Below are 23,390 nucleotides of genomic sequence, written 5' to 3' on the forward strand. Positions count from 1 at the left end.
TATGATGACTCGTCAACGCTCTGGCCTCACGTGATTGGGCTTCTGACGCGTCTTGCTGACATGTCTTGATGACATGGCGCGTTTGATAACGCTAAACCGGTCGGTTCATGAGCAAACCGAAAACCTCTCTTTGATTTAGAGGGTTTGAAACTTAAATCAAATTCGTTTCGTCTTCTCCGTTGAGCTTTCTCTCCTCGAAGACGATCACGTAATCAATGGCGAAAGCCATGGAACCAAACTCGAAATCCAGGAAAGAACTCGTCTTGATCAAATACGCCGTCTTCTCGCGACTCCTCGTTCTCTTCTTAACCATTTCGTGGCGGAGCTTCCTCCAACCGTACGATACATCCGCCGCGCTCAACCCGCCTTGCCTGCATCACGAAGAAGTCACCGAAGAGTCTCCTCCACTCAATGCGGTCTCGAAGACTCTTGAAAACGGCGTCGTTTGGGACAGCGTGTATTTCGTTAGGATCAGTCAGTGTGGGTATGAGTATGAGCAGACTTACGCCTTCTTGCCTCTTCTTCCCTTCTTCATCTCTCTTCTCTCTCGCACAGGTAACAGTTTCCTTAGTTTCTGATTGGTCTCTTTGGAACTCTTCGAGTTCTCACTGATGAGAAAGATGTGTCCTTTGATTCAGTTTTTGCGCCTTTGGTTCCATTGATTGGTCTTCGAGGTGTAATGGTGTTGTCTGGTTACGTCGTCAGCAACTTGGCCTTCGTGTTTGCTGCTATCTATCTGTTCAGGTAACATCTTTGGCTCTGGTAATAAGTCAAAGTCTGAGTCTTTTTACCACTACAAGTGTCTTACATCAGTCTTTGCTGACAGGGTTTCAGTTATTGTCTTGAAGGACGCTGAAGCATCATTCAGGGCTTCAGTTATGTTCTGTTTCAATCCAGCGTCCATATTCTATTCATCAGTGTAATGTATACAAGCAATGATCTCTTAAAATGTTCAATCTTTATTTACACGGTAACTAACTGGAGGTTGAATTACTTCCATGTGAATCTCAGATATTCAGAAAGTCTATATGCTCTTTTCTCAATTGGAGGATTGTATCACTTGTTATCTGGCGCCAGCAATGTAGCAGTTCTCTGGTTTGCACTCTCTGGTTGTGCAAGGTCCAATGGGATTCTCAATGCTGGTTATATCTGTTTCCAGACTATGCATCGAGCATATGAAGCTTTATATCTGAAAAGGCGCGTTTGTGTGAGTGAGTTATACATATTTCATTCAATTTTCAGAAGTTATGGTCTCTAGAATTAGTATCTCTCAAATCGCAGCTGCTTATTGGTCCATGTAATCTCTTAATGATACATCCTAGCTCTTTATTTTGGTGTACTATAGTGATTTGTTTCCTTTCCCAGTTGTGTGTGCAGGTTTTAGTTACTGGATTACTTCGGTGCATTTGCATTTGTCTTCCTTTTGTCGCATTTCAAGCATACGGATACTATAACATATGTCATGGACATAAGCTCGAAGAATTGAGACCTTGGTGCAAAGCAAAGGTACCTTTGCTGTACAACTTCATTCAAAGTCATTACTGGTAAGTTTGAACAAATAACCTTTTTTCTTGTTCTTGCAAGTTTTCGTTCATGTATTTGATTATGAGCCTTAACTTTCTTAATGACATGAACTGTGACAGGGGTGTAGGGTTCCTTAGATACTTTCGGTTTAAGCAACTCCCAAACTTTCTGCTCGCTTCCCCAATTCTGTCTCTAGCTGTGTGTTCAATTGTAAGTTACATGAAGACTAGGCATGAGCTCTTCATTTCGCTGGGCTTTCAAGCTACCGAGAAAGAAAAGAGATCTTCTGCAAGGCTTTATTCTCTAAAGGATGCACTTGAACCAGATGTTATAACTTCATCAAATGATAACCGTGACATTAGGCAGCGAAAGCCGAGGAGAAAGGACGTGACTGTCATCAATGCAGCTGCGAAATCCAACTCGCCAGAGACAACAGGATACTTTTCAGCTGATGTTTTTCCATTTGTCGTCCACTTGGGTTTAATGACAGCCACAGCGTTCTTCATCATGCATGTTCAGGTTACAATCCCCAGAAGCTAAGATGACAAAAATATTTTAGTGGGATATGTGTTCACTGTCCTCATGTGTGTGTGTTGTGATAATTGCAGGTTGCAACACGGTTCTTGTCAGCGAGCCCTTCTCTTTACTGGTTTGCATCACATTTGATTGCATCTCCTAGACATAGGAAATGGGGATACTTGATATGGTCATATTGTGCAGCCTATATCCTCCTTGGCACTCTTCTCTTCTCGAACTTTTATCCATTCACTTGATTCAAAAGCTTCAGCATCTTTGTTGTTTCATTAGAGTATCAAGACGTTGGTTTACCTTTCCTAACAGCAAAATTAACGGCTACTTGTCGTTAGTCCAGAGAACCAGCAGGTTTTGTATTAGGTTCTGCTCTGCTATTTGCTCAATGTGATCTCATTTGGCAAGACATTGATATCTTGTTTGTGACTTTTGTAAAAGATTTTGTATTATGAAATGAAGATAATGTTTGGTTTGAAGCAATATCCTCAGATATTATGAAAATGAAGTTTAGTATATACAAATAAGTGAAAAGAAAAGGAAACTCCCTTTCCATTATACTATTGAAGAAAAGAACACAACAAAACTCACCTCATGTGAACTGTATAATGTATGAAACAGACCTCAAATCATGAGTTACAACAAGACTCAGCTTAGAGCTAACCTTCAAACTTATCTAAGCTTGGGTTTAATGATCTCAATGCCTCCCATGAAAGGCCTGAGGGGCTCAGGGATCACCACGGATCCATCGTCTTGCTGGTAATTCTCCAGCAAACACACCATCATCCTTGGGACAGCACAAGCTGTAGCGTTTAGAGTGTGTACAAACTTAGTAGCCGGAAGACTCGCTTTGCCTTTCTTGGAACCAGTCTGAACCGGTTCAGAAGGGCGGTAACGGATTCCCAATCTCCGGCTTTGGTAATCCGTGCAGTTTGATGCGCTTGATATCTAGTTCACAAGTTAAAACAGTAAGTTCATAGAAGAACTAAGCTTTGGTTAAGGGTTTTGTAATATCTACCTCGCCATATCTTCCTAAACCGGGCATCCATGCTTCAATGTCAAACTTGCGGTAAGCTGGAGCGCCTAAATCTGCTGTGGCCATGTCCAATGTTCTGCAAAGACAAAGTTAGATCTCTCGAAGACAAAAACTCTGGATTCAAATTCAGTTACTTACTTGAAGTGTAATCCTAAAGAAGTGAACAGATCTTCTTCGATCTGAATGAGTTCGTCATGGAATGTTTCACTATCTTCAGGTCGGCACAGGACAAACATTTCTGCTTTGCTGAATTGATGGACTCGGTAAAGACCTCTGCAAAAAAAATCAAGAACGTAAGGTTTTTCAGTACACCTATGCGTCTACTGAAGAGGCCAAGAACAGGCAGAAGCTAACTTACTTTGTAGCGGCGCCAGCTGCACCAGCTTCGGTTCGGAAGCAATGAGAGAATGCTATATATTTCAAAGGTAGTGCTGATTCAAGAAGAATAGAATCCATGTGGATTCCTCCTACGGGGATTTCAGCCGTGCCAATGAGACATTGGTCAGTTCCATCTATAGAATAAACCTATCCAGGAAAAGATAAAACACAATTGGCAACAGACGAAAAAATCGTTTTGGCTTATCAGTAAGAGCAAACAGATAAGAATTGCAGGAACCTGAGTATTATCTCCACGAGGTTGGAAACCGCATTTCTCAACAATAGAAGATCTCACGATCTCAGGGGTCGTTAGGGGCGTGAAGCCCTTCTTCATGACTTCTGATAACGTCCAGTTTAGGAGGGCCATCTCCAATAACACTGCCTCATTCTTCAAATAGAAAAACTTCGAACCACTTACCTAGAAGAATGTAAAAGCAAGAAGGAAGTTACTTCAAGTCATCTTTTTTTATTAAATATACTTAAACCTAAATATAATTGCACATATTGAAAAATCCGTTGCTCATCATCTAAAGCCAAACATGATACCTTTGCATAGACAAAGAGTATACCTCTGAAGCAGAGTCAAAATCAATGAGATCAAGATCCTTCCCAAGCTGAAGATGATCCTTGATTGGAAAACTAAACTCACGTGGACTACCAACCTACAAAGAACATTATGAATGTAATTAGGAAGGCGCTTCACAGGAAAATTAAACAGCTCAAGGAGTTATGACCAAACTAAACTACCTCCTTTCTAATAGCCGATGAATCCTCTCCACCAACAGGAACATCAGGGTGAGTCATATTTGGTATAGACCGTGCCACTTGTTGGAGCTCATCTTGAAGCTTCACGAGGTCTTCTTCCAGAGTTACAAGACTCTCCTTAAGACTTTTACCTGAAGTAAAAAAAAACTCTTTTTAATCTTCAACAAAAAAACACAGACCAAGCAAAGAAAATGAAATTCCTCTCATATTACCTTCTTCAACGAGTCTTTCACGTTCTGAAGGTTCAAGCTTCCCTTTCATCTTCTTGGCAACGTTGTTCCTTTCCTCACGAATCCCCTCAACTTCCTGCTATCTGCAAGCGTTGATTAGCTGAACCGAGAGAAGAAAGATAAACGTTTGAATTCAATTCCTAAACCAATGCCACCAAAACACTCGATGACTAAACACTATCCAGAAACTAACAAAGACACAATCTTTTGCATCTCCTCCTATTCAAAGTAGCTGACTTTACATCTTTCCATAACTTAAAGTTCCCAAACTTTGAAATTGAGCTTAATTGGTAACAGGAGAGTAACCTTCTGGAGATTGACCATGTTCTCGTAAAGCTCGATCACACCTCCCAAATCAGCATTCGAGTTTCTATTCTTGATATTGATTTCAACCGCTTCCTTGTTATCCCTTATCCACTTGAAGTCAATGGAGGCCTTCCACTGAGGCCTCGCAGCTAAAACTCGCAACCAGTAACGAATTAGTCAAATGATTTGACGAGGTAAGAGAGATCGAAACATGGATAATACCAGAGGAATCCGAAGCTTGCGTGGGTGGAATCTCTTGTACAGCGGCGGGGGAAGCGGAGAAGGCTCTGACGAGGAAAGGCTTACGCGGGTGAACATGGCGGGAGAATTGACCAAGTGTTTGGAGAGTATTGGGAGGGATTGGTTTGAGGAAGAGGCGAGAGGTGAATGTGGAGAAGGTCAAAGGGACGGTGGCGAGTCTCAGTGTGTGTAAACCCATCGCCGGAGCTGAGAGAAAAAAAAGACACGACGGCTTGTTAAGTTTATCATCTGCTCTGCTCTTTGCGTAGTGATACCGAAACGTTGTCGTTTTAACACAGAAAAATTGGTTAGTGGTTTTAGTTTTGCGTTCAGCTATTCAGTTCGGTTTGGGTTATTAATGTTAGGATTGGTTCGGTTCAGATAATAAAACTAAAAACCAAGAGTGACCAACATAATTAGATTTGGTTCATATAAAATTTCGGATGATTTGAGTAATAATATCGGTTGCTCAGATGATTTGGATTAAAAAAAAGTTTTAAACATTAAAATAAACTTAATAATGTTAGAGAATTCATTTTTAGATATAAATTATGTTTATAGATATTCAGTTATACCTAATATTTGAAGTATAACTTTTTAAGTATAAAATTTTGATTCATATAACTATTCAGTTTTGGTTTGATTCTCTTTAATTCGATCCGAATCAATTCTTTTGGTTCCAGTTAATGGGTCCATGCTTAGTTTAGTGTTTCAGATGTGTTAAAATTTTATTTCAATAACAGTGAAACAAGCAAATACCCTCTTGGCAAAAAGAACGTACACTTTCATGCCAAATCAGAACAAAGAAAACAGAAGTCATTCAAGAAAAGCAAGAGACACAAGTCACAGACGAAGAAGACACCCACATCATGACGGCTTGTAATATTTGGTAGCCACGAACGGCATCTTAGTGATGTTGCCTTCATAAGGCTTCCCACGGACCACGATCTTAACTTTGGTCCCATTCTTATGCTGACCCGACTTAACATACCCCATGGCAATGTTCTTCTTCAAGTTGGGACTAAACCCACCACTCGTGATCTCACCAATCTTGTTACCACTTTCATCATGCACCTCGCTATGCGACCTTGCTGGTGGTCCCGAAGAGAAGAATCCAACTCTTCTGATCGTTGGTCCATCTTGAAGCTGTTTGAGGATCACATCAGCTCCAAGAAACCCTCCTTCGGCTCTTCTGCGTTTCCCTATGGCCCATGTGAGCCCAGCTTCGACAGGAGAAATGTGTTGCTCCATGTCGTTGCCGTAGAGACAAAGCCCTGCTTCTAGCCTGAGACTGTCTCTTGCTCCTAGGCCTGTGAGTCTTACTTTTCCCTCGGATTTCTCCAGGATTGCTTTGGCTAAATCAACTGCATGCTCGGATGGAACCGAGATCTCAAACCCATCTTCCCCAGTATACCTGAAAACACAAAACATAACTCTTTCTAGTAGAACCAAGAAACGAAAAGATAGTATAGCGTAGGCTTGCGGGTTCGGGTAGCCCGTAGTTATGTTAATTCGGTCAACATAAATTTTACCAAATTAACCCGAAATAAAGTTCAGTTTGGTTCGGTATTTGGTTAATTCAGTTTTTGAAAATCCTACCAAAGTTCTTGATTCCGGTTATATTTTTATTTAATTTTGTTAAAATTTTGGATAAGTTCGATTAATTTCCGTTAAATTCGGTTAGTTTGGTTGTTTTGGTTTGAAATTTGATTAGTTCAGTTTCTTCAGTTCGGTTTTTTGGTATGATTTAGTTATGATTTCCTTTTAAAGAAAACCAAAGTAACTGATTGCTGAACTGAACCAAACTGAACCAAAAACTAAACTTTTCTAGAAAACCTACCGAATCGAACCGAACTCCTAACCAAAAATTTCGGTTCGGTTCGACGGGTCCAGTTCAGTTCAAAATCCCAGCCCTAGTATAGCATCTGACTCAAAGCTGACAGTGAAAGTGTGAAACGTGAGATGTTACCCGGTCCTGGTAAGGAAGCAAGTGGAACCATTAATGTCCAGAATCTGGAACTGCCCAAAGTAAAGCTTGCTCAAGTCTTCTTTAGTCAAATGTTGAAGCACCGGAGCAGCCAAAGGACCCTACATCACACAGTTCAAGATCACAATGTGCTCTAACTACAAGGAGACAATCTTTTGTTTTAAAATCAATAAGCCAAACCTGAAGGGCGAGAAGAGATCTATCATCATGAATATGCCAAGAGACATCACCACCTTTGGATTTAAAAGCCTTCATGTGCTCTTCAATATGAGCCAAATCCTTATCCCTACAACCAGCATTCACCACCAAATAGATATGCTCATCCGTCACTTTGGTAATCACCGAGTCATCAATAGCACCTCCCTTCTCGTTCGTGAACACCGTCAAGCTCCCGGTCCCAGGAGCCAAACCAGCCACGTCAGCAACCACGAGCGTCTCGAGAAAAGGAACACAGTCTTTGCCCTTGAGGCTCAAACCACACATGTGAGCAACATCAAACAAACTGCCATTGACTCTGCAGTTAACGGTCGAGTCCATGATGGAGTCTTTGTACTGAATCGGCATGCTCCAGCCAGCGAAAGGAACCATCTTTCCACCGTGTGCGACGTGGAAGTCGTAAAGAGCTGTCTTTTTAAGGTCGGCGTCAGAGGAGAAGCAGCGGCGTGACAGAGCTTTCTTGTCGGATTGAGCTAGACGACGGGTTATGGATTGCCCTAGCTGCCATAGACTCCCACCTCTCATCTTCTACATAACAGTTTGATCCAAGAGTAATCAAAATACAATCAGATAGACAAAAAGGAGAACACTTTGAATCCATAAAGTCTTTAACTATAAGATTCAGATTCATTACATAACATTTGAAACCAATCTGGGGACTCAGTAACAGCAATGAGATCGAATTTATAATTTCACAAAGAAATAAAACATCATAATATGAGATTCTGTGAATGAAAACATTGATCGGAGACAAAGAAATGAAAAGGGTTGTGTAGAAATCTTACAAAGATCGAGACTTTGTTTTGTCCCTGGAGCTTCCTGAGATTCCTGATCCTACTACTTTGTAGTGTTGTTGTTGCTTTGAACTGATGAATTGGTAATAAATAAATTAAAAATATCGGTTTCAGTGGCAAAAGGGACTTTTTAGGGATTAAAAAGATTTATAATTGAATTAAAAATGTGAATTTAAAAAGAATAGAGCCAGGGGTTGGTAGGGTGGTGGTGGAAGAATCATCAGCCAAAGCAACCACATCCCTATTGAGTGGTAAGTATTGTTCTCTCTTTATCTTCTTCTTTTTAGTTTTCCTAAAATCAAAATAAACATAAAGAAAAGGTTTGATGTTTGTTATATTTTCTGATATAGCTTTCTAGTTGAAACGGTTGTCAAATAAAACTCTCGTTGAATGTTATTAGCATTTTGATCCATTAATATTTCAAAATGGAATCAAGAGCTTGGCTTCTATGAATATGAGCCATGGTACCACCACCCAATCTTTGATATATTAATATGGCATATCCTATATTTCTAAGTTTTATATGGATGAATTCATCAAAGTAACATTTCTTTTGTCTTATGCTTTGAGTCTTTGACTAAACAATATTTTGACTGAATATGATAATTATTTTTTGTGTGCAAAATAATCATTTATGTAAGAAACATTTTAACCCATATTGGAATCAAACTACATGTAAACTTGAGACAATCAAGCTGTTTTTATTCTTGTCGTTTGGTTATATTGACTTCGCGTCATGATCATCAAAAACTTGGATTCTCTGCAACCAAGAATCATGTGACGATAAGCATTTCAAGCATATGTAATAGACAAATAGAATAAATCTATTTCGTAGTTCATAAGAGAAAAAAAAATCTCGAACAGAAAATAAATCGGAAATGTTTCACTAATTAATAATAATATTTGACGTTACACATACTACGAGTCCGACCATAACCGCAAAAGTTGTAGCTATGAGCTAAGGTCTTTCTCGATTAAAACATTGAAGTTGAAATAAAAATGTAAATGTGAATTAATCACTCTAAATTTATTATGACAACGGAAATGATTTGAGTAGCATAATAAGCTGTGAATGAGCTCACACACCGCACACAAACACTTGACTATACGTTCAAGGAAAGCCACCACCACCACCAAGTCCACCGGCCCCTCCGTCTAAACCGCCTCCACCGAGGAGTCCACCACCACCACCGAGGAGTCCACCACCGCCACCGCCAAGTCCGCCACCACCCAAACCGCCTCCAATTCCAGCATTGATACCAGCATTGATACCAGCTCCAATCCCTATCCCACCAAGGCCACCACCGGCTCCACCGCCGCCGCCAAGGAATTTTTCATCCTTGAATTGGGTATCTCCGGAAATAAGTTTCCTAGCACCGACATTTGCACAAACAAGTGCAATGAAGAGAAGCACAAGCAAGTTAGTGAAAGTGCCTTTCATGTTTGCTTTGATGGTATAGATTATTTTTTTGATTATGACGAGGTGTGTGTGTGTGTGTTACAAGAGCATATATAGGCTATGTATTTATATACGCATACATACCTAACTCGGGTGCAAATTAAATGCGAATTGATTTGGACTTAGGACAATGTAGCTTAATTAGGTAAATTAGTCTTAATGAACGTGAGTGTTTCAAAAAAAAAAAGTTTTAATGAACGTGTCAAACGAAAGGTATTTTATACAAAGAGGAAATCATATAATGAAACAATTTTCTAGATGGTAAAACGTGAAACGTTGTGCACTGAAATGTTATACTACTATATAATGTTGAGCAATTTTAGACATATTTGAGATGTTATAATCTTTGAGGACATCTTATTTTTTGAACAACACTTGACGAAAAATTCTACAATTTCAATTCAAAAATTATTGGTAACGAGTGACTGGTTCATGTTCTTCATGGTATCTTTTTCGCTTTTGAGATGTTGAGTTTCTAACAAGATTAATATATGGATACGATCATCATCATTTCATATAGAAACATATGTTCGTGGATCGTGGTGTAGTGGAGGGGCTCAATCTTATTTGTCAAAACCAAAAATCTATTTTCTGCAAAATTATTTTGTAACTCACGTGGTATAAGATGTTACCGGATTATCTATATATCAATTCCGACGCTTAAAACACGGTGTTTATATAACAAAAAGCAGTATTTCAGTGACTAGAGATGCCGTGCCGTGATGGGTAGGTAAGTAAGGACATAAAAAGACCTAACAACTCCACCGCATTTCTATGGATATATTAATTGGGAAGCCAAAGACATACACATGATCATTGAGACCTAATTGAAGATTGATAAAGTAAAGGTAGAGCTCGATATGGAATGTATATACCATAAATGCGTAAATGGATTTGGAATGATACAGTTGAAGTGCGTAGGTGGATCCATTAATATAGACAACTAATCTGACTCCCCTTTAACGATCTTGCCTAACTTGATACAATCAAGCTGTTTTTATTCTTGTATCTTTTGCTGGGGTAATAATCTGTCTTCCTAAATGTTGTTGTTACATGCTGTAGTTGAATTAGCATTAGGTCCGGTTTGATTACGGTTCACCTTCGAATTTGCAGCCATATACAGTACATAGAAGCTAGGTTCTGAGAGGGGAATGTTCTCTTGTTCATGAATCTGAAAATATGGTTGCTAATGCACTAGGTTATCTAATCTTGAATCACCTTTGTTTTTTTTTTTGCAATCATAAATGGTCTTAGAAGCTTGTACATTCTCATTGATTTACAATTTTTTTACTACTTTGAGTAAAAATAAGGCTATATAACAAGAAAAGAATATCAAGATCATATCCTTTGTTGTGTAAATGGTCTCAAATTCTTAAAAATTGGAAACTTTTGTGATTAAGTATTGACTCAAAGTATCTCTTTTTCACTTCTTTTTTCTTTGTGGAAGTTTCTTAATCTAGAAAATGGATGCTGCATGCCATGGAAGCCGCATTTTTCCAGGAAGGTATGAAACTTGTTTATTATATCTGTTTAACCGTTATGAACTATGTAATTTGTGTTTAATCACTTGTTGTTCTTGCCTCATTTTGTGCGGCAAGAAGGTTGGAAACCGAGCACAAACGGTGGTGAATTTGACTCAATCGCCAGCTGTGAAGCCTCCTCAAGAAATCTCTCAAGAGGCTTCTGCGTTAGTATTATGATTCTTGTAACTTATATTTTATTACCATTCTGTGATTGTTCATTTCTCCACGTTGAGTGACAATTCTAGATTCATAAACATTGTTTGTTCCGAAGTTCTAGGTTTATAAACATTGCATTTTATGATTGTTTTTGTAATTTGTTGTGTTCATAGACCAATTTATTCTCTTGTATCTTTTGTTGGGGCAAAAACATGTCTTCCTAAATCCTAAATGTTAGTGTTACATGCTGTGGTATTCCCCCCAACATGTGATTCTGTATGGTTTTGGTTGAATTTGAATTAGGTCCGGTTTGATTACGGTTCACCTTCGAATTTTGAAGAACCATTACTGTAACCCGAAACGTGCTTACGACGTCGTATGAAGCGTAACCGTTAAACTGAGACCCAAGTCAAAGTCAAAATCAATAAATAAAAATTAGGTCAGATGTCAGCATCCAGATTCCTCCGACTCTTCGTCACTAGACTCGCTCCCGTTGCGATGTCGTCGTCATCGTCATCCTCTTGGTCATGCACCAAATGTACATTCCTCAATTCTCCTTCTCAGAAGCTCAACTGCATGATCTGCTTGACTCCTCTCCCCACCCCTTCGTCCCTCTCGGTTTCCTCCAACGACGAATCTCAATGGGCGTGCAAAGCTTGCACCTTTCTGAACACCTACAAGAACTCAGCCTGCGGAATCTGCGGGACGCGATCGCCGTCGTCTTCTTCTCTCCTTGCCTTCGACGACTTGACCGATTCGGGGAGTCTCGAAAGTAACACCAACAACAACAACAACTCAATCGGGTCTGTTTTCTTCCCTCTGCGGCGGTGTAGCAAACGCAAGGCCATGGATGATGATGACGTCATCGAGGTTGATGGTGGTTCTGTGAAGAAAAGAAACGAAATTGAATCGAAAGGTTGGACCTTTAAAACTCCTTGCTCGTTGAAAATGTCCTTACTTTGTTTGATTACTCTATCTGTAGGGGAAGCTTCTGGTTCAGGAACAGCTTTGTCTTGTGTGAAGATTTTGACTTACAATGTTTGGTTCCGTGAAGATCTTGAGTTGAGTAATAGGATGAGAGCGATTGGCCATCTTATCCAGCTTCATTCTCCTCATCTCATATGCTTTCAGGTCATTTTTTTAACATTTGACGCTGAGTGAGTTGAATAATAGAAGCAGCTTGATGGTTGTTATGTGGTCTTTGTAGGAAGTTATCCCTGAGATATATGAGATTTTCCGCAAATCCAACTGGTGGAAAGAGTATACTTGTTCTGTCTCAGTCGATGCGGCGCAATCAAGAGGCTACTATTGCATGCTGGTAGGCTCTTTAGCTTGTAGATTTGTCAAGTTCCTTTGATTTTTTTTGTAAACTGACTGTTATGGTTGATTTGCAGTTGAGCAAGGTGGGGATGAAGTCTTCAAGCTGTAAAAGCTTTAGGAACTCGATAATGGGAAGAGACTTATCCGTTGCAGAGGTTGAAGTTCCGGGGAGAAAGCCGCTTGTTCTGGCAACAAGCCATCTCGAGAGTCCCTGTCCAGGTCCTCCTAAATGGGACCAGATGTATAGCAGAGAACGCGTTGAACAAGCCAATGAAGCCATCGAGCATCTCAGAGCTAACCCCAACGTGGTATTTGCGGGAGACATGAACTGGGACGACAAGCTAGACGGGAAGTTTCCTTTGCCAGACAAATGGGTCGATGTTTGGGAGGTTTTGAAACCAGGCGATCTTGGTTTTACGTACGACACGAAAGCAAACCCGATGTTGTCTGGTAACCGAGCGTTGCAGAAGCGGTTAGACCGGTTTTTCTGCCGTCTGGATGATTACGAGCTTGGTGGGATCGAGATGGTTGGGAAAGAGGCGATACCTGGTTTGTCATATGTGAAAGAGAAGAGAGTGAGGGGTGACGTCAAGAAGCTGGAGCTTCCAGTGTTGCCTAGCGATCATTTTGGTCTGCTTTTAACTCTTTTGCCAAAATGAGTTCAAACTATATCGGAGCTCGAAGTTCCTTTTTTCCCTCGTGGAACTTCTGTGATACTGATAAGCGGTTTTAGCTTCTTCTTTGTGTTTTGTTTTGGAAAGTCTTCATTTCCTGATTTGAACTGAAAGATCAGTCTTGAGTCCAGCTTTAGCTTTTGTAATGAAAAGTATGAAACTAATCAGTGTTAAAACACTTTGATAAAAAAAAAATCAGTGTTAAACACATGAGAGTTTGATTAGCAGGGCTTGGTTTCTGACAGCTACGAAGTTATTCTTTAAACCTTGAATTTAATGTACAAAGCATGTTATTAACAATTAGCTCGATTGTTATACGAGTATGTTATATGCATGTGCAATTGCTATATGTTGATTTTTTTTTGTAATTTTCTCCAAGTCCGATTGTGTTCAATACTACAAGTCGAAGAACTGCATTGCAGGGTTCATTTGTGTGCTTTTGTGAAAAATGGGTGTAAAAAAGAATTTGAAGAAAGCCAGTGTCTTAATCGCAAATTAAAGTCGAGAGACTCTATAAAGACCAAAAAAATTCAAAATATCTTTATCGCCCCTCGAAAAACCTAGCGCAGCAGTCTGTCGCCATGGACGCATCCGTGATCAAAGTAATTATTCTTATCATCGCTTTATGTTTCTGGAATCAGTTGTCTGATTAGATCTTATTTACTTGAGGGTGTGGAAGGTCTGGAATTGAACGGTAGTGATGCAGCGATTCGAAAGAGCAGGTTCGTCTCTTTTTTTTTGTATATCTAATTAGATGGATCATGTGTTATTGTGTCTCACGGTAATTAATTAATATCCTTTTGCAATAATAAAGCAGCATTAGAAGGATTGCGGTTGAGGGATACGATATCTCCTCTCGTAAGGATGTTGTTGAAGAGGGCCTGAGAAAACACTTGGCATCACGTGGAATAAAGCTAATACATGCTTTTGCTCACGAACTCGACTTCAATCGTACCATTCTCTGCAGGTTTGTGACTTCTTCCTCCTCCAGCTTGATCGTCTATAATAATCTTTGTGTTTTACAGATGCGGATTAATCTATGTTAACGAAGAAGATGAAGAAAAGGCGTTGACGTGTGATGGAAGTGACATGGGAGGAAGTATTTTACGAGTTACGGCTTACCCTTTTGACAGCAATCGCCTTGACCATTTCTTTGCTACTCCCGAAGCACAAGACAAATACCGACAGCGCGTGTAAATTGATTTTTTTTTATTTATTTATATTTTCCTTTCGTATTTATTAACCTGTTTGTTCTTGTCCTAATATGATGTCCTGCTATTTTAGGTTGAATGTTACAGGATTTGATACTTGCCTTGCTGAGGATAAGGTCGAGGAGATGGCACGTTCGGTTTTCCCTGGATCCTATTGTTCTGTTTTGGGGGAAGTGGTTTTCGTTCATCTCCGTGGAAAAGATGCTATTGAAAAGGCTCTGAAACTTAGCGGACGTTCTGCGGGAGGCTTTAATCTTGTTGTTAATGCTGTCCTCCCACTAAGAAAGGATGGCGGCGGTGGCGTCTCTCTCGCACGTACTTTACTTTCTTCATTCTTTTTTTTTTTTTGTGTAAAACCGTTCATTCATTTGTATGTTTGTTTGTTTCAGGTAGGTTGGCTATGGCTGAGAAAGATGAAGCAGCTAGGTTGGCTGAAGCAGCTAGGTTGGCTAAGGGTAAGAGAACTAAAGCAGCTAGGTTGGCTAAGGCTGAGACAGCTAAAGCAGCTAGGTTGGCTATGGCTGAGAAAGATAAAGCAATTCTATCTGAGGGAAATCAGAAGTCGATCATGACTACCGACTAGAAATCTCTCTCTCTCTCTCTCTCTCTCTCTCCCTCTCTCTCAAATGCTGTCTCGTGTTATTAACTTGTCTTGCAATGCCACCTCCTTCTTTTCTCTTTTCTGGATGTTGAATGTTATGTTTTGTCTGGATTTTAAATATGTTTTTATGCGCGCGTGTTGGTTTTTATGATAAAACTCTGTAATAACACTGACAAACTTGGTTGTCCAATCAAGTTTTTACTAACTTAAAAAGACTTAAGGTTAACATATCTACGTTCCACAAAATTAAATATTTATCCAAGTCCTCGGCTCCCTTGTCCACCTAAGCCAGTTGATATCATGCCAAGCTATCTCATTCTTAAAAGTTAACATTTACCTTATCATACACAAGACTCTCTCTGTTCTTGCACTTGGTCTGTGAGAAACAATGTAAAATTATGAAGAGGCTTATTAAGTCTATGGAACTTCATTCTTCGAAGCAAAACGAAACAAAAATAAAATAGAGATGGAGCGAGTTTCTTCCATAGCGAGTAAAATGCCTAGCAGGGTTTGAAAATCATATCTCTTACTCCCAACAGGGCGTTGCCCAAAATGAAAAGGGAGGGCGTGGAGATAGAACCGAAGGCAGTACGAATCCCACTCAGAGATATATTACTGATCAGAGTTAGATGATCACGAACACATGTGATATGTTTGGTATATCAGGGTTTGGTTTCAGACACTGAACCTTAAATTTAATGTACAAAGCATGTTCTTGACAATAAGCTAGATTAACTGTTTGTCTCAACAGTGAAGAGTCTGAAGCTAAGCCTTTGAAGAAAGATGAGTCTCGTGGTATACCAACGCCATAAAAATGGTTCTTCTGTTGTTTTTATTCACACTGTTCTGCACAACATGAAAAAGAGCAGCATTAGTGGTGGATAGCTTCCCATGAGTACCTAATGTATATAGTAAAGCAATAGGAATAGGACAGCTTGCATCTGAGTTTCTTTACTGTCAGAAAGAATCTCTTCGTAGAGAGATGTACCTCACCAATTCTCACTCCCCTTTTACTTTTTGCATTTAATTTCGTTAATACAACGGTGAGAGACTATGTTAGAGCTAACCACTAATGGTGGCTTAACACTTGACCAAACGTATGAAACACGTGAATTCCTGCAAAAAATAGAAGGCAAGACCTTTAGAATCGGTTAGACTTTGAGACTGGGTTTAAAACCTTTCGGGGTTGGGATGACTGGGACCTGTAGATGGCCAAGAGCGTGCTGAGCACGTTTTTTTAGCCACGGAAGCTTCAAAATCAAAGTACATGTGTCATCATCACAAAACAACACTCAACTACTTGTCAAAAAAGATGTATGCATGCATGCATGCTTTGTTAGAAAACTACAAGTAGAAGAACTACAGGGGTTCGTTTGTCCACGTTTTTCAAAAATAGGTCTAAAAAAGAATTTTGGAGAAAGACCAATGCCTTCATTGCAAATTAAAAAAAATTAGTCCAAAAGCGAAAACAAAACTAAACTCCTTTGATTTCCAGAGTCAGAGATTTAATCGTCGACTGGTGGTGAAGATGTACGAATCGGCGAACGTCTCTGACGACGCAGATCGTACGGCTTTCCGGAGAGCAGAGAAAAATTACAAGCTTTACTACGAACAAGACTCAAAGTTCTCGAGAAAGTAAGCACCTTTTTTGTTTTAAAATCTCCTCCCATTCATCACTGGCCATTGTTGTATCCTCCCACTTACATTCACTTCAAACTTCGCAGGAAGAAGCTACCTAAACCGGTTGATTTGTCATCGGTTCTCGATTTCAATTCAATTTCACAAGATTTCAACAAGACCGGTGCTTTACCCGACGGAATTAGGGTTGCAGAAGCTGATTCCCAGGTGTTCTGCATCGAGAATCGTCCCGGTAAAGTCAAAATTAGGATCTAACAGAGTTGGGTTTTGTAATTTTGATTGTGGGTATGAAGATTTTCAATGAAAGGTTGAAACTTATGTGAAGTGAAATTTTGATTTTTGATTTAGGGTTTTACTTTATCCCTAATGCGTTGAGCTTGGAGGAGCAGTGCAAATGGATCAAAGAGAGCTTGATGACTTTCCCTCAGCCTCCGAATAGGACAAACCACAATGCTATTTATGGTCCGGTTGCTGATTTGTTTGATTCAGCTAAAACAAACAAGGTGTTAGTTCAGGAGGATACTAATATATGGAAGTTTTGTGATGGTGAAGAAGCTATTGCTAAAGTTAAACAACGAAGTTGCAAGTCAGTTTCAGCTTCGGTTCTGTTAAGGAAGCTTCGTTGGAGCACTCTCGGTCTACAGTTTGATTGGTCCAAGGTCGGTTTTTGGAACTTGTTTTGATGAAATAGATTAGTACCTACTGTTACTTGAATTGAATGATTTTTTTCAGCGCAACTATGATGTTTCTCTGCCTCATAACAACATCCCTGATGCACTTTATCAACTAGCTAAGACACATGCCGCCATTGCGATGCCTTCAGGGGAGGAGTTCCGTCCAGAGGGTGCAATCGTAAACTACTTTGGCTTAGGTAGAGTTATCTTTAAATCTTGTGTTCCAATTCCTTGGATTAATCTTAAAAGAGTGTTGAACTTTGATAACTTATTTAACTTATTCTTTAGGTGATACCCTTGGAGGTCACCTTGATGACATGGAAGCTGACTGGAGTAAACCCATAGTAAGCATGAGGTATAAATCTTTGCCTTTTTTTTATAGCAAAACTTAATAGGCGCAGTAGAGTGACTTTGTTTCTTCTTACGCAGCCTGGGATGTAAAGCTATTTTCCTCTTAGGAGGAAAATCAAAAGAGGATCCTCCACATGCTATGTATCTCAGAAGTGGAGATGTTGTACTAATGGCTGGAGAAGCCAGGGAATGCTTTCACGGTAAACCTTACCTCATTTGCATCATCAGCTTACCTGTTTTTTTTCATATTTTCTCTCTGCTTGGTCTGAGATTATATCTGTTGATGATGCAGGCGTGCCCCGTATCTTCATTGACGAAGAGAATGCAGATATTGGCGCACTTGAATCAGAATTGTCCCATGAAAGTGGACATTCTTTCGCAGAGTACATCAAAACTTCGAGAATCAACATAAACATCAGGCAAGTTTTCTAAGTTGCCTGAGTTCACCTGATGTCGGCAAAAGTATCTGTATTAGCATCGAGCGAGAAGATTTTGAGAAGCAGCCCTCTTCCTCTGTTTCACTACTTTTAGTGTTCTATGTTCTTAGGATTCAGACAGAACTAAAGTAAGATTCATACACTATGAGAATAGTTTTGTGCTGAAATTCTAAAAATTTTAGACAATTGTTAACAACTGTATTACTATCAAAGAAAGAAAATCACTTTTATATAGCTCTTTCTGTATTACAATTTACAAATTGTTAGCAAATGGTTTATTATTATTTACAAGTTTTGAAAATTAAAAAAAAAAGTAATTAGTTTATAGACATTGTTACTGGCTCTAGGTCTCTGCCTGGCGCTTCTTTCAAAATTGCTATGAACTAGGGTTTATAGAGCGGGTTTAGCGGGCGTGTTAGCTGGCTTGCTAGGCAAGGTAGGTACACTCTGTTCATCTCTAAAGAAATTCTCAGGATCCACAGTACTTTTCACCTTCACTAACCGATCAAAATTCTCTCCAAAATACTTCCTACCGTAAACCTCACCTTCTCTGTAAGCATTCGGACCATGGCTATTAACTCCAATATCCAAATCCCTGTAATTCAAATACGTGTGTCTAGGGTTCTTAGTCACAAAAGGAGCCATGTAGCTATAAAAGCTTTTCGCCTTCTCCAAGAAACTGGTCTCAGCTTCAGGCCCCGGGTCTTTCCAGTTCATCGAGTGCTGCACCTTGTAAAGCTTGGTCCTATGCGGGAAAGGAGTCTTCGTCGTAGCCACCTCGCTCACCTTCCCACCGTAAGGGTTAAACACCAACCCTATCTTCCCAACTTCAATCATCTTCTTCATCAAGTAATCTAACCCTTCTTTAGTAATCTCCTTCTCCACGAAGTCTGACTTCCTCTTCCCGTAAGACGCCGTGTCCAAGTTACGTTCGAGCAGTACCTCGGGTTTAACCAGCGTAGCGTTGTCGTGGTTGTCCCACCACAGCACGGACTGAATCCACGTGAGCTCCGTGCAGTTCTCTTGCTTTAAACCAAGCTCGGGGAAGTCTTTGTTTAGTAGAGACAAAACCTCGCTCGACTTGCCGAGAAACAAGGCCAAGACCGAGGCGCGAACAGTCTCGACCTTGTTTCTTGTCACGGGCTGTAACAACACCCTCATGAAGAGACCAGGATCAGTTTTCGGAGCAACGAACTGCCATTTATGCACCATCTCGACCGCGTTCTCGTCTAAGTTCTTCTGAACTCTGAAGACCGTAACGGTCTCGGGGACGGGGACAAGCGTGATCTTGAAACCCAAGATCACGCCGAAACTCGCCCCGCCCCCGCCGTTAATCGCCCAAAAGAGATCTTCTCCCATTCCTTTACGGTCAAGAACGCGTCCGTTAACGTCCACGATCTTCGCGTCGGTGACGTAGTCAACGGAGAGTCCGTACTTTCTGATCATGTTTCCGTACCCGCCGCCGCTAATGTGCCCTCCTGCACCGACGGTGGGACAGACACCCGCGGGGAAGCCGTGCGTTTTGGTTTTTTCCCATATACGGTAGTAGACTTCACCGAGCGTGACGCCGGCTCCGATCCAGGCGGTTTCTCCCTCGACGGTGATGTCGCGGAAGCTCGACATGTCGAGGAGGAAGAAGGGGAGGTTGGATACGTACGAGACGCCTTCGTAGTCGTGCCCGCCGCTACGAGTTTTCAGCTGGAATTTTAGCGTTTTGGTGCAGACTACGGCTGCTTGGACGTGGGCCTCGGAACGCGCGACGATCACGATCGCGGGTTTAGGAGACGCGGTGGTGTTGAAACGCGCGTTTCGGATGTAGTTGCGTAGGGCGGGGGTGTAACCGGCTGCGGTTTGCGGGAAAACGACATCGGCTAAGGTGTTGGGAAGAGCGCGCGTTTGGGTTGTGAAGCATTGGAGGAAGTTTTGGTAGACTGTTGCGTCTGGAGGAGTTGCTGCGGTGAGAATCGTGGAGACCAAGAAGACAAAAGTCAAACAAAGGAGCTTCATGTTTGTTGATTGAATGAATTGTTGTTGGTGTTGTTCTGTGGTGTATATATAGGACATAGATTCTTGAAGTTTTAGCTATATTCTTGGCTTTGGCTAATATTAGGATTCGTTTGTAATAGACTATTACTAATAGTTAAGGTTTTTTTTCTTATTTCTTTCTTTATTTTGTGCGGTTGTTCTGAATTTTTGTATAATCAATTTTTTTCTTTCTAATTTGAAGAATGTATTTATAGTTGAAAACATCTATGATGGTTGTAATCAACTTGTGTTTCAAAAAAAAATCAACTTGTGTTTTGTATTTGTTATATTTTGATTGTCAAAAATGAAAATAATATAAGGCCACATCTTTGAACTTTGAATATAACTCAACCAAAACAGTGACTCTTACTTTTTGGGTGAATCAGTGAATTTTACTCAAAGAAGCATAAAGTTCATAGATTTTTTTCCGCTTCACAGATTATGTTAACATGAATAAAGACAACCAATCACTATTCTTCTAGTTCTCCGAAGCCTTGCTTGAGCTTCACCTAATGATGCAGAAATCATCTAAAATGTAAGTAAGATTAATTATATCCTTCTAATGTTTTTTTTTGCTAGTTTTTTTTCTTCTTCCAAGTAAACATTGACGTATCATTTTGCATGTGTATACATGGAACTGATTAAAAAAGAAACTGCAGACGAAACAATACATATCGGCCTTCTAATGTTGTTTTGACAATCTTTTACACAAATATCATGGGTTGGAATCGCATGTTAGGGTTTTGAGATTTAGGTTTGTTAATTTTGTATGGTAAGTATTTGGAGACTAATTAATTTAGTTTGCATGTCTACATAAGCTCGATTGGCATGTTTAGGGTTTATAGATCACATCGCGTCAATGGCGTTCATCAGAAATCTTAAAATATGAATTTTAGAAATCCATGTGATTAAAATCAAATTATATTTTTGAACAACACCAAAGTTTAACTTCAAATTTTGAAATTCAGTGAAACAAATAAGAAAGACTTTTAGTTACAAGAGTATATCATTGACATATTTACAAGTATATCATTTGTTTTTATACAAGTATATAACAAATCAATGAATATATATACAAGTACATACATATGTTTAAAGTATCTAATTTCATGAGGGAAATTCTTTAGTATCTCCGATTCCAGTCAAACTTCTTGTGAAGTTTAGGATATTCTCGATTTTGATGATAAATGCCATCATCTTTAGCAATATAGCTATATGTGTGTCCGTGAGGCTCTCTATTGTCCTCCACATAGGCATCAAACGTTGACGAGACCTTATAATCAGGTCCTTTGCTCAGGGTGCACCAGAAAAGCGTGTTTCCCATAAAGTTATCGTGGAAACTGAAATAGTAGAATCCCTCTGGTTTCAGATAGTGGAAACCCATATTGTTGTTCCCTGATTTACAATGTACCTTGAGCCATTTCCTGTAACGAAGGCGGTTCACGAATATGAGTGTTGTATTGGCCCGTTGAAATATATTGGCACCTACGTTGCCGATCATGCAAAGGGTAAGAACAAATAGAAAGAATGAAGTACTTTTCATTTTTTCTTTCTTTCTAGATGTTTTAGATATATATTTATGTATTGTTTAACTCGTGTTTGTGTTTGTGGTGTTATATATACACATAGTATTGCTATTTTTGAGTTTTCACATTATCTTCTTACTCTGTTATTGGAAGTTTTCTATTAATGATTTTATCTAGTCGTTTCGAAAAAATAGATTGATCCCATCAAGTTTTCAAGATTTTTTCCAATGGCCTCCTCCCTATTTAGGTATGTTCCTCTCTTGTTGGTCAAGTTTGTTTTATAGACTCTCCTTTTAATCGAGTACTTAAGTTACATTAAACTAGATTGTACGAATATAGATAATAATGAAAACATAATAATAAAAGCATGGAGAAAAAATAGAAACTAAATGTGATGATGAGAGACGATATAACAACAATAGGTAAGAGAAACATCAAAATGGTATAGAAGCAAGCACACCAACAAAATAGCCCTTTACAAGAAGAAATAAAAAACAAAAATCGAACAATAGTTCGTGATGGTGGTCGTTATAGAGTATTTCACTTCTCGGATTATGTTAACGTGATTAAAGACAAACTATCGATCACTATTCTTCTAGTTCTCCGAAGCCTTGTCTCGAGCTGCAAAAATGATGCAGAAATCATCTAAAAATGAAAGTTATAAGTAGATTATAATCCCATTCCCATATCAAATATTGTTTTGACAATCTTTTTTTTTAACACCAATGTCATCTCTACTTTCTTGTGTGTTTTTTTTGGGTTTATTTTATGTCGTTATTATTAAACTTCTCTTAAAAGAATCTGTAAACGGTAAAAAAGACTACCACATGCATATACGTGACTATATTTTAAATTTATAAATAGTTTTCATTGCATGTAACTTAGAGCTTATTAATAAATCTGGGTCGGAATTGTATGTTAAGTGTTTGGAGATTGATTTAGTTCGCATATGCTAAATTGGCTTGTTAAGGGTTTTCAGATCATTTCGCGTCACGATCTAACGAAGAAACGATAGAAAAATTTAACTTTTAGAAAATATATACTGAATAACACCAAAGTTTAATTTATAAATTTTAAATACAGTGAAACAAATAAGAACAATTTTTACAAGTATATCATTGATATATTTACAAGTATATCACTGGTTTTTACAAATATAACAAATAAATGGTGTTAATATATAAGTACATATATTAGTTTGATCAAAAAAATAAAATAATATAAGTACATATATTGAAAACATCTGATAACAGGGGAGATTTAGTTTGTGATCTCTATTTCCAGTCAAACTTCTTGTGAAGTTTAAATTCCACAAGATTACTGTGATAGATGCCATCATCTTTAGCAAGATAGTTATATGACTTTCCGTGAGGCTTATCCTTGTTCTGTTTATAGGCGTCAAACCTAGAAGAGACCTTATAATCAGGTCCTTTGCTCAGGGTACACCAGATAAGCGTACCCCCCAAAACGTTGTCGTGGAAACTGAATGTGTAATCGCTTGCACCAGGTTTCAGATAGTGGACACCCATATCGTCGTTCCCTGATTTACAATGTACCTTGAGCCATTTCTTGTAACTAAGGCCGTTCCTGAAATATAGTGTTGTCTTCTCCCCTTTCAATAAATTGGCACCATATGCATTGTCGATCATGCAAAGTGTAAAAACAAATAGAAAGATTGAAATATTTTTCATATTTTTTTTGTTTCTTTCTTTCTAGATGTTTTAGATATATATTTTTTTGTATTGTTAAAACTTGTTTGTTATGTTTGTGTTTATGTCTGTGGTTTTATAT

At 39.2% G+C, this 23,390-nt stretch overlaps 9 protein-coding genes across 12 annotated transcripts; 4 read left to right on the top strand and 5 right to left on the bottom strand.

Annotated features, from left to right (window-relative positions):
* The first annotated feature begins 9 nt into the window (after positions 1-9).
* On the top strand, positions 10-2,535 carry LOC106414079 (GPI mannosyltransferase 2-like). Its single transcript, XM_013854791.3, has 7 exons — positions 10-555; positions 639-744; positions 827-919; positions 1,012-1,207; positions 1,366-1,544; positions 1,644-2,043; positions 2,133-2,535. Exons 1-7 carry the CDS (start codon positions 216-218, stop codon positions 2,295-2,297), a joined length of 1,479 nt encoding a protein of 492 aa, XP_013710245.2. The 5' UTR covers positions 10-215; the 3' UTR covers positions 2,298-2,535.
* Positions 2,521-5,280, bottom strand: LOC106412010 (serine--tRNA ligase, chloroplastic/mitochondrial-like). Of its 2 annotated transcripts, XM_013852895.3 has the most exons (10): positions 4,990-5,280; positions 4,768-4,916; positions 4,444-4,537; positions 4,214-4,362; positions 4,036-4,128; positions 3,705-3,884; positions 3,447-3,613; positions 3,227-3,361; positions 3,071-3,164; positions 2,521-3,000 (listed from the first exon to the last, which is right to left on the bottom strand). In XM_013852895.3, exons 1-10 carry the CDS (start codon positions 5,204-5,206, stop codon positions 2,725-2,727), a joined length of 1,554 nt encoding a protein of 517 aa, XP_013708349.2. In that variant the 5' UTR covers positions 5,207-5,280; the 3' UTR covers positions 2,521-2,724. The 2 variants fall into 2 exon arrangements, with proteins under 2 accessions (XP_013708349.2, XP_022559636.2); XM_022703915.2 differs by lacking the exon at positions 4,990-5,280 and having other exon boundaries at positions 4,444-4,544.
* Positions 5,281-5,723: 443 nt separating this feature from the next.
* LOC106435836 (aminomethyltransferase, mitochondrial-like) lies at positions 5,724-8,248 on the bottom strand. The gene is made up of 4 exons (XM_013876760.3): positions 7,996-8,248; positions 7,175-7,738; positions 6,977-7,095; positions 5,724-6,421 (listed from the first exon to the last, which is right to left on the bottom strand). The coding sequence occupies exons 2-4, from the start codon at positions 7,733-7,735 to the stop codon at positions 5,875-5,877; spliced, it is 1,227 nt and encodes a 408-aa protein (XP_013732214.1). The 5' UTR covers positions 7,736-7,738; positions 7,996-8,248; the 3' UTR covers positions 5,724-5,874.
* A 624-nt stretch (positions 8,249-8,872) lies between these two features.
* LOC106435837 (glycine-rich protein 5) lies at positions 8,873-9,522 on the bottom strand. Its single transcript, XM_013876761.3, has one exon. The coding sequence runs from the start codon at positions 9,443-9,445 to the stop codon at positions 9,116-9,118; it is 330 nt and encodes a 109-aa protein (XP_013732215.2). The 5' UTR covers positions 9,446-9,522; the 3' UTR covers positions 8,873-9,115.
* A 2,041-nt stretch (positions 9,523-11,563) lies between these two features.
* Positions 11,564-13,344, top strand: LOC106435819 (tyrosyl-DNA phosphodiesterase 2-like). Its single transcript, XM_013876745.3, has 4 exons — positions 11,564-12,058; positions 12,125-12,273; positions 12,350-12,460; positions 12,537-13,344. The coding sequence occupies exons 1-4, from the start codon at positions 11,587-11,589 to the stop codon at positions 13,119-13,121; spliced, it is 1,317 nt and encodes a 438-aa protein (XP_013732199.1). The 5' UTR covers positions 11,564-11,586; the 3' UTR covers positions 13,122-13,344.
* Positions 13,345-13,678: 334 nt separating this feature from the next.
* Positions 13,679-15,176, top strand: LOC106412553 (nucleolin 1). 3 transcript variants are annotated; one of them, XM_013853461.3, is made up of 6 exons: positions 13,679-13,738; positions 13,806-13,858; positions 13,954-14,103; positions 14,162-14,329; positions 14,421-14,662; positions 14,737-15,176. In XM_013853461.3, the coding sequence occupies exons 1-6, from the start codon at positions 13,718-13,720 to the stop codon at positions 14,928-14,930; spliced, it is 828 nt and encodes a 275-aa protein (XP_013708915.2). In that variant the 5' UTR covers positions 13,679-13,717; the 3' UTR covers positions 14,931-15,176. The 3 variants fall into 3 exon arrangements, with proteins under 3 accessions (XP_013708915.2, XP_013708914.2, XP_048597773.1); XM_013853460.3 differs by having other exon boundaries at positions 13,683-13,738; positions 13,951-14,103; XM_048741816.1 differs by lacking the exon at positions 13,954-14,103 and having other exon boundaries at positions 13,683-13,738.
* A 1,241-nt stretch (positions 15,177-16,417) lies between these two features.
* On the top strand, positions 16,418-18,282 carry LOC106411950 (alpha-ketoglutarate-dependent dioxygenase alkB). The gene is made up of 7 exons (XM_013852818.3): positions 16,418-16,583; positions 16,673-16,818; positions 16,935-17,245; positions 17,319-17,457; positions 17,549-17,615; positions 17,690-17,811; positions 17,904-18,282. Exons 1-7 carry the CDS (start codon positions 16,477-16,479, stop codon positions 18,041-18,043), a joined length of 1,032 nt encoding a protein of 343 aa, XP_013708272.2. The 5' UTR covers positions 16,418-16,476; the 3' UTR covers positions 18,044-18,282.
* A 31-nt stretch (positions 18,283-18,313) lies between these two features.
* LOC106413638 (berberine bridge enzyme-like 2) lies at positions 18,314-20,238 on the bottom strand. The gene has a single exon (XM_048741817.1). The coding sequence runs from the start codon at positions 20,110-20,112 to the stop codon at positions 18,439-18,441; it is 1,674 nt and encodes a 557-aa protein (XP_048597774.1). The 5' UTR covers positions 20,113-20,238; the 3' UTR covers positions 18,314-18,438.
* A 2,561-nt stretch (positions 20,239-22,799) lies between these two features.
* LOC106435820 (S-protein homolog 21) lies at positions 22,800-23,368 on the bottom strand. The gene has a single exon (XM_013876746.3). The coding sequence runs from the start codon at positions 23,288-23,290 to the stop codon at positions 22,874-22,876; it is 417 nt and encodes a 138-aa protein (XP_013732200.1). The 5' UTR covers positions 23,291-23,368; the 3' UTR covers positions 22,800-22,873.
* Between the last annotated feature and the right edge of the window lie 22 nt (positions 23,369-23,390).

The sequence above is a fragment of the Brassica napus genome, chromosome A9, assembly GCF_020379485.1.
Source record: "Brassica napus cultivar Da-Ae chromosome A9, Da-Ae, whole genome shotgun sequence".
Lineage (NCBI taxonomy): Eukaryota > Viridiplantae > Streptophyta > Magnoliopsida > Brassicales > Brassicaceae > Brassica > Brassica napus.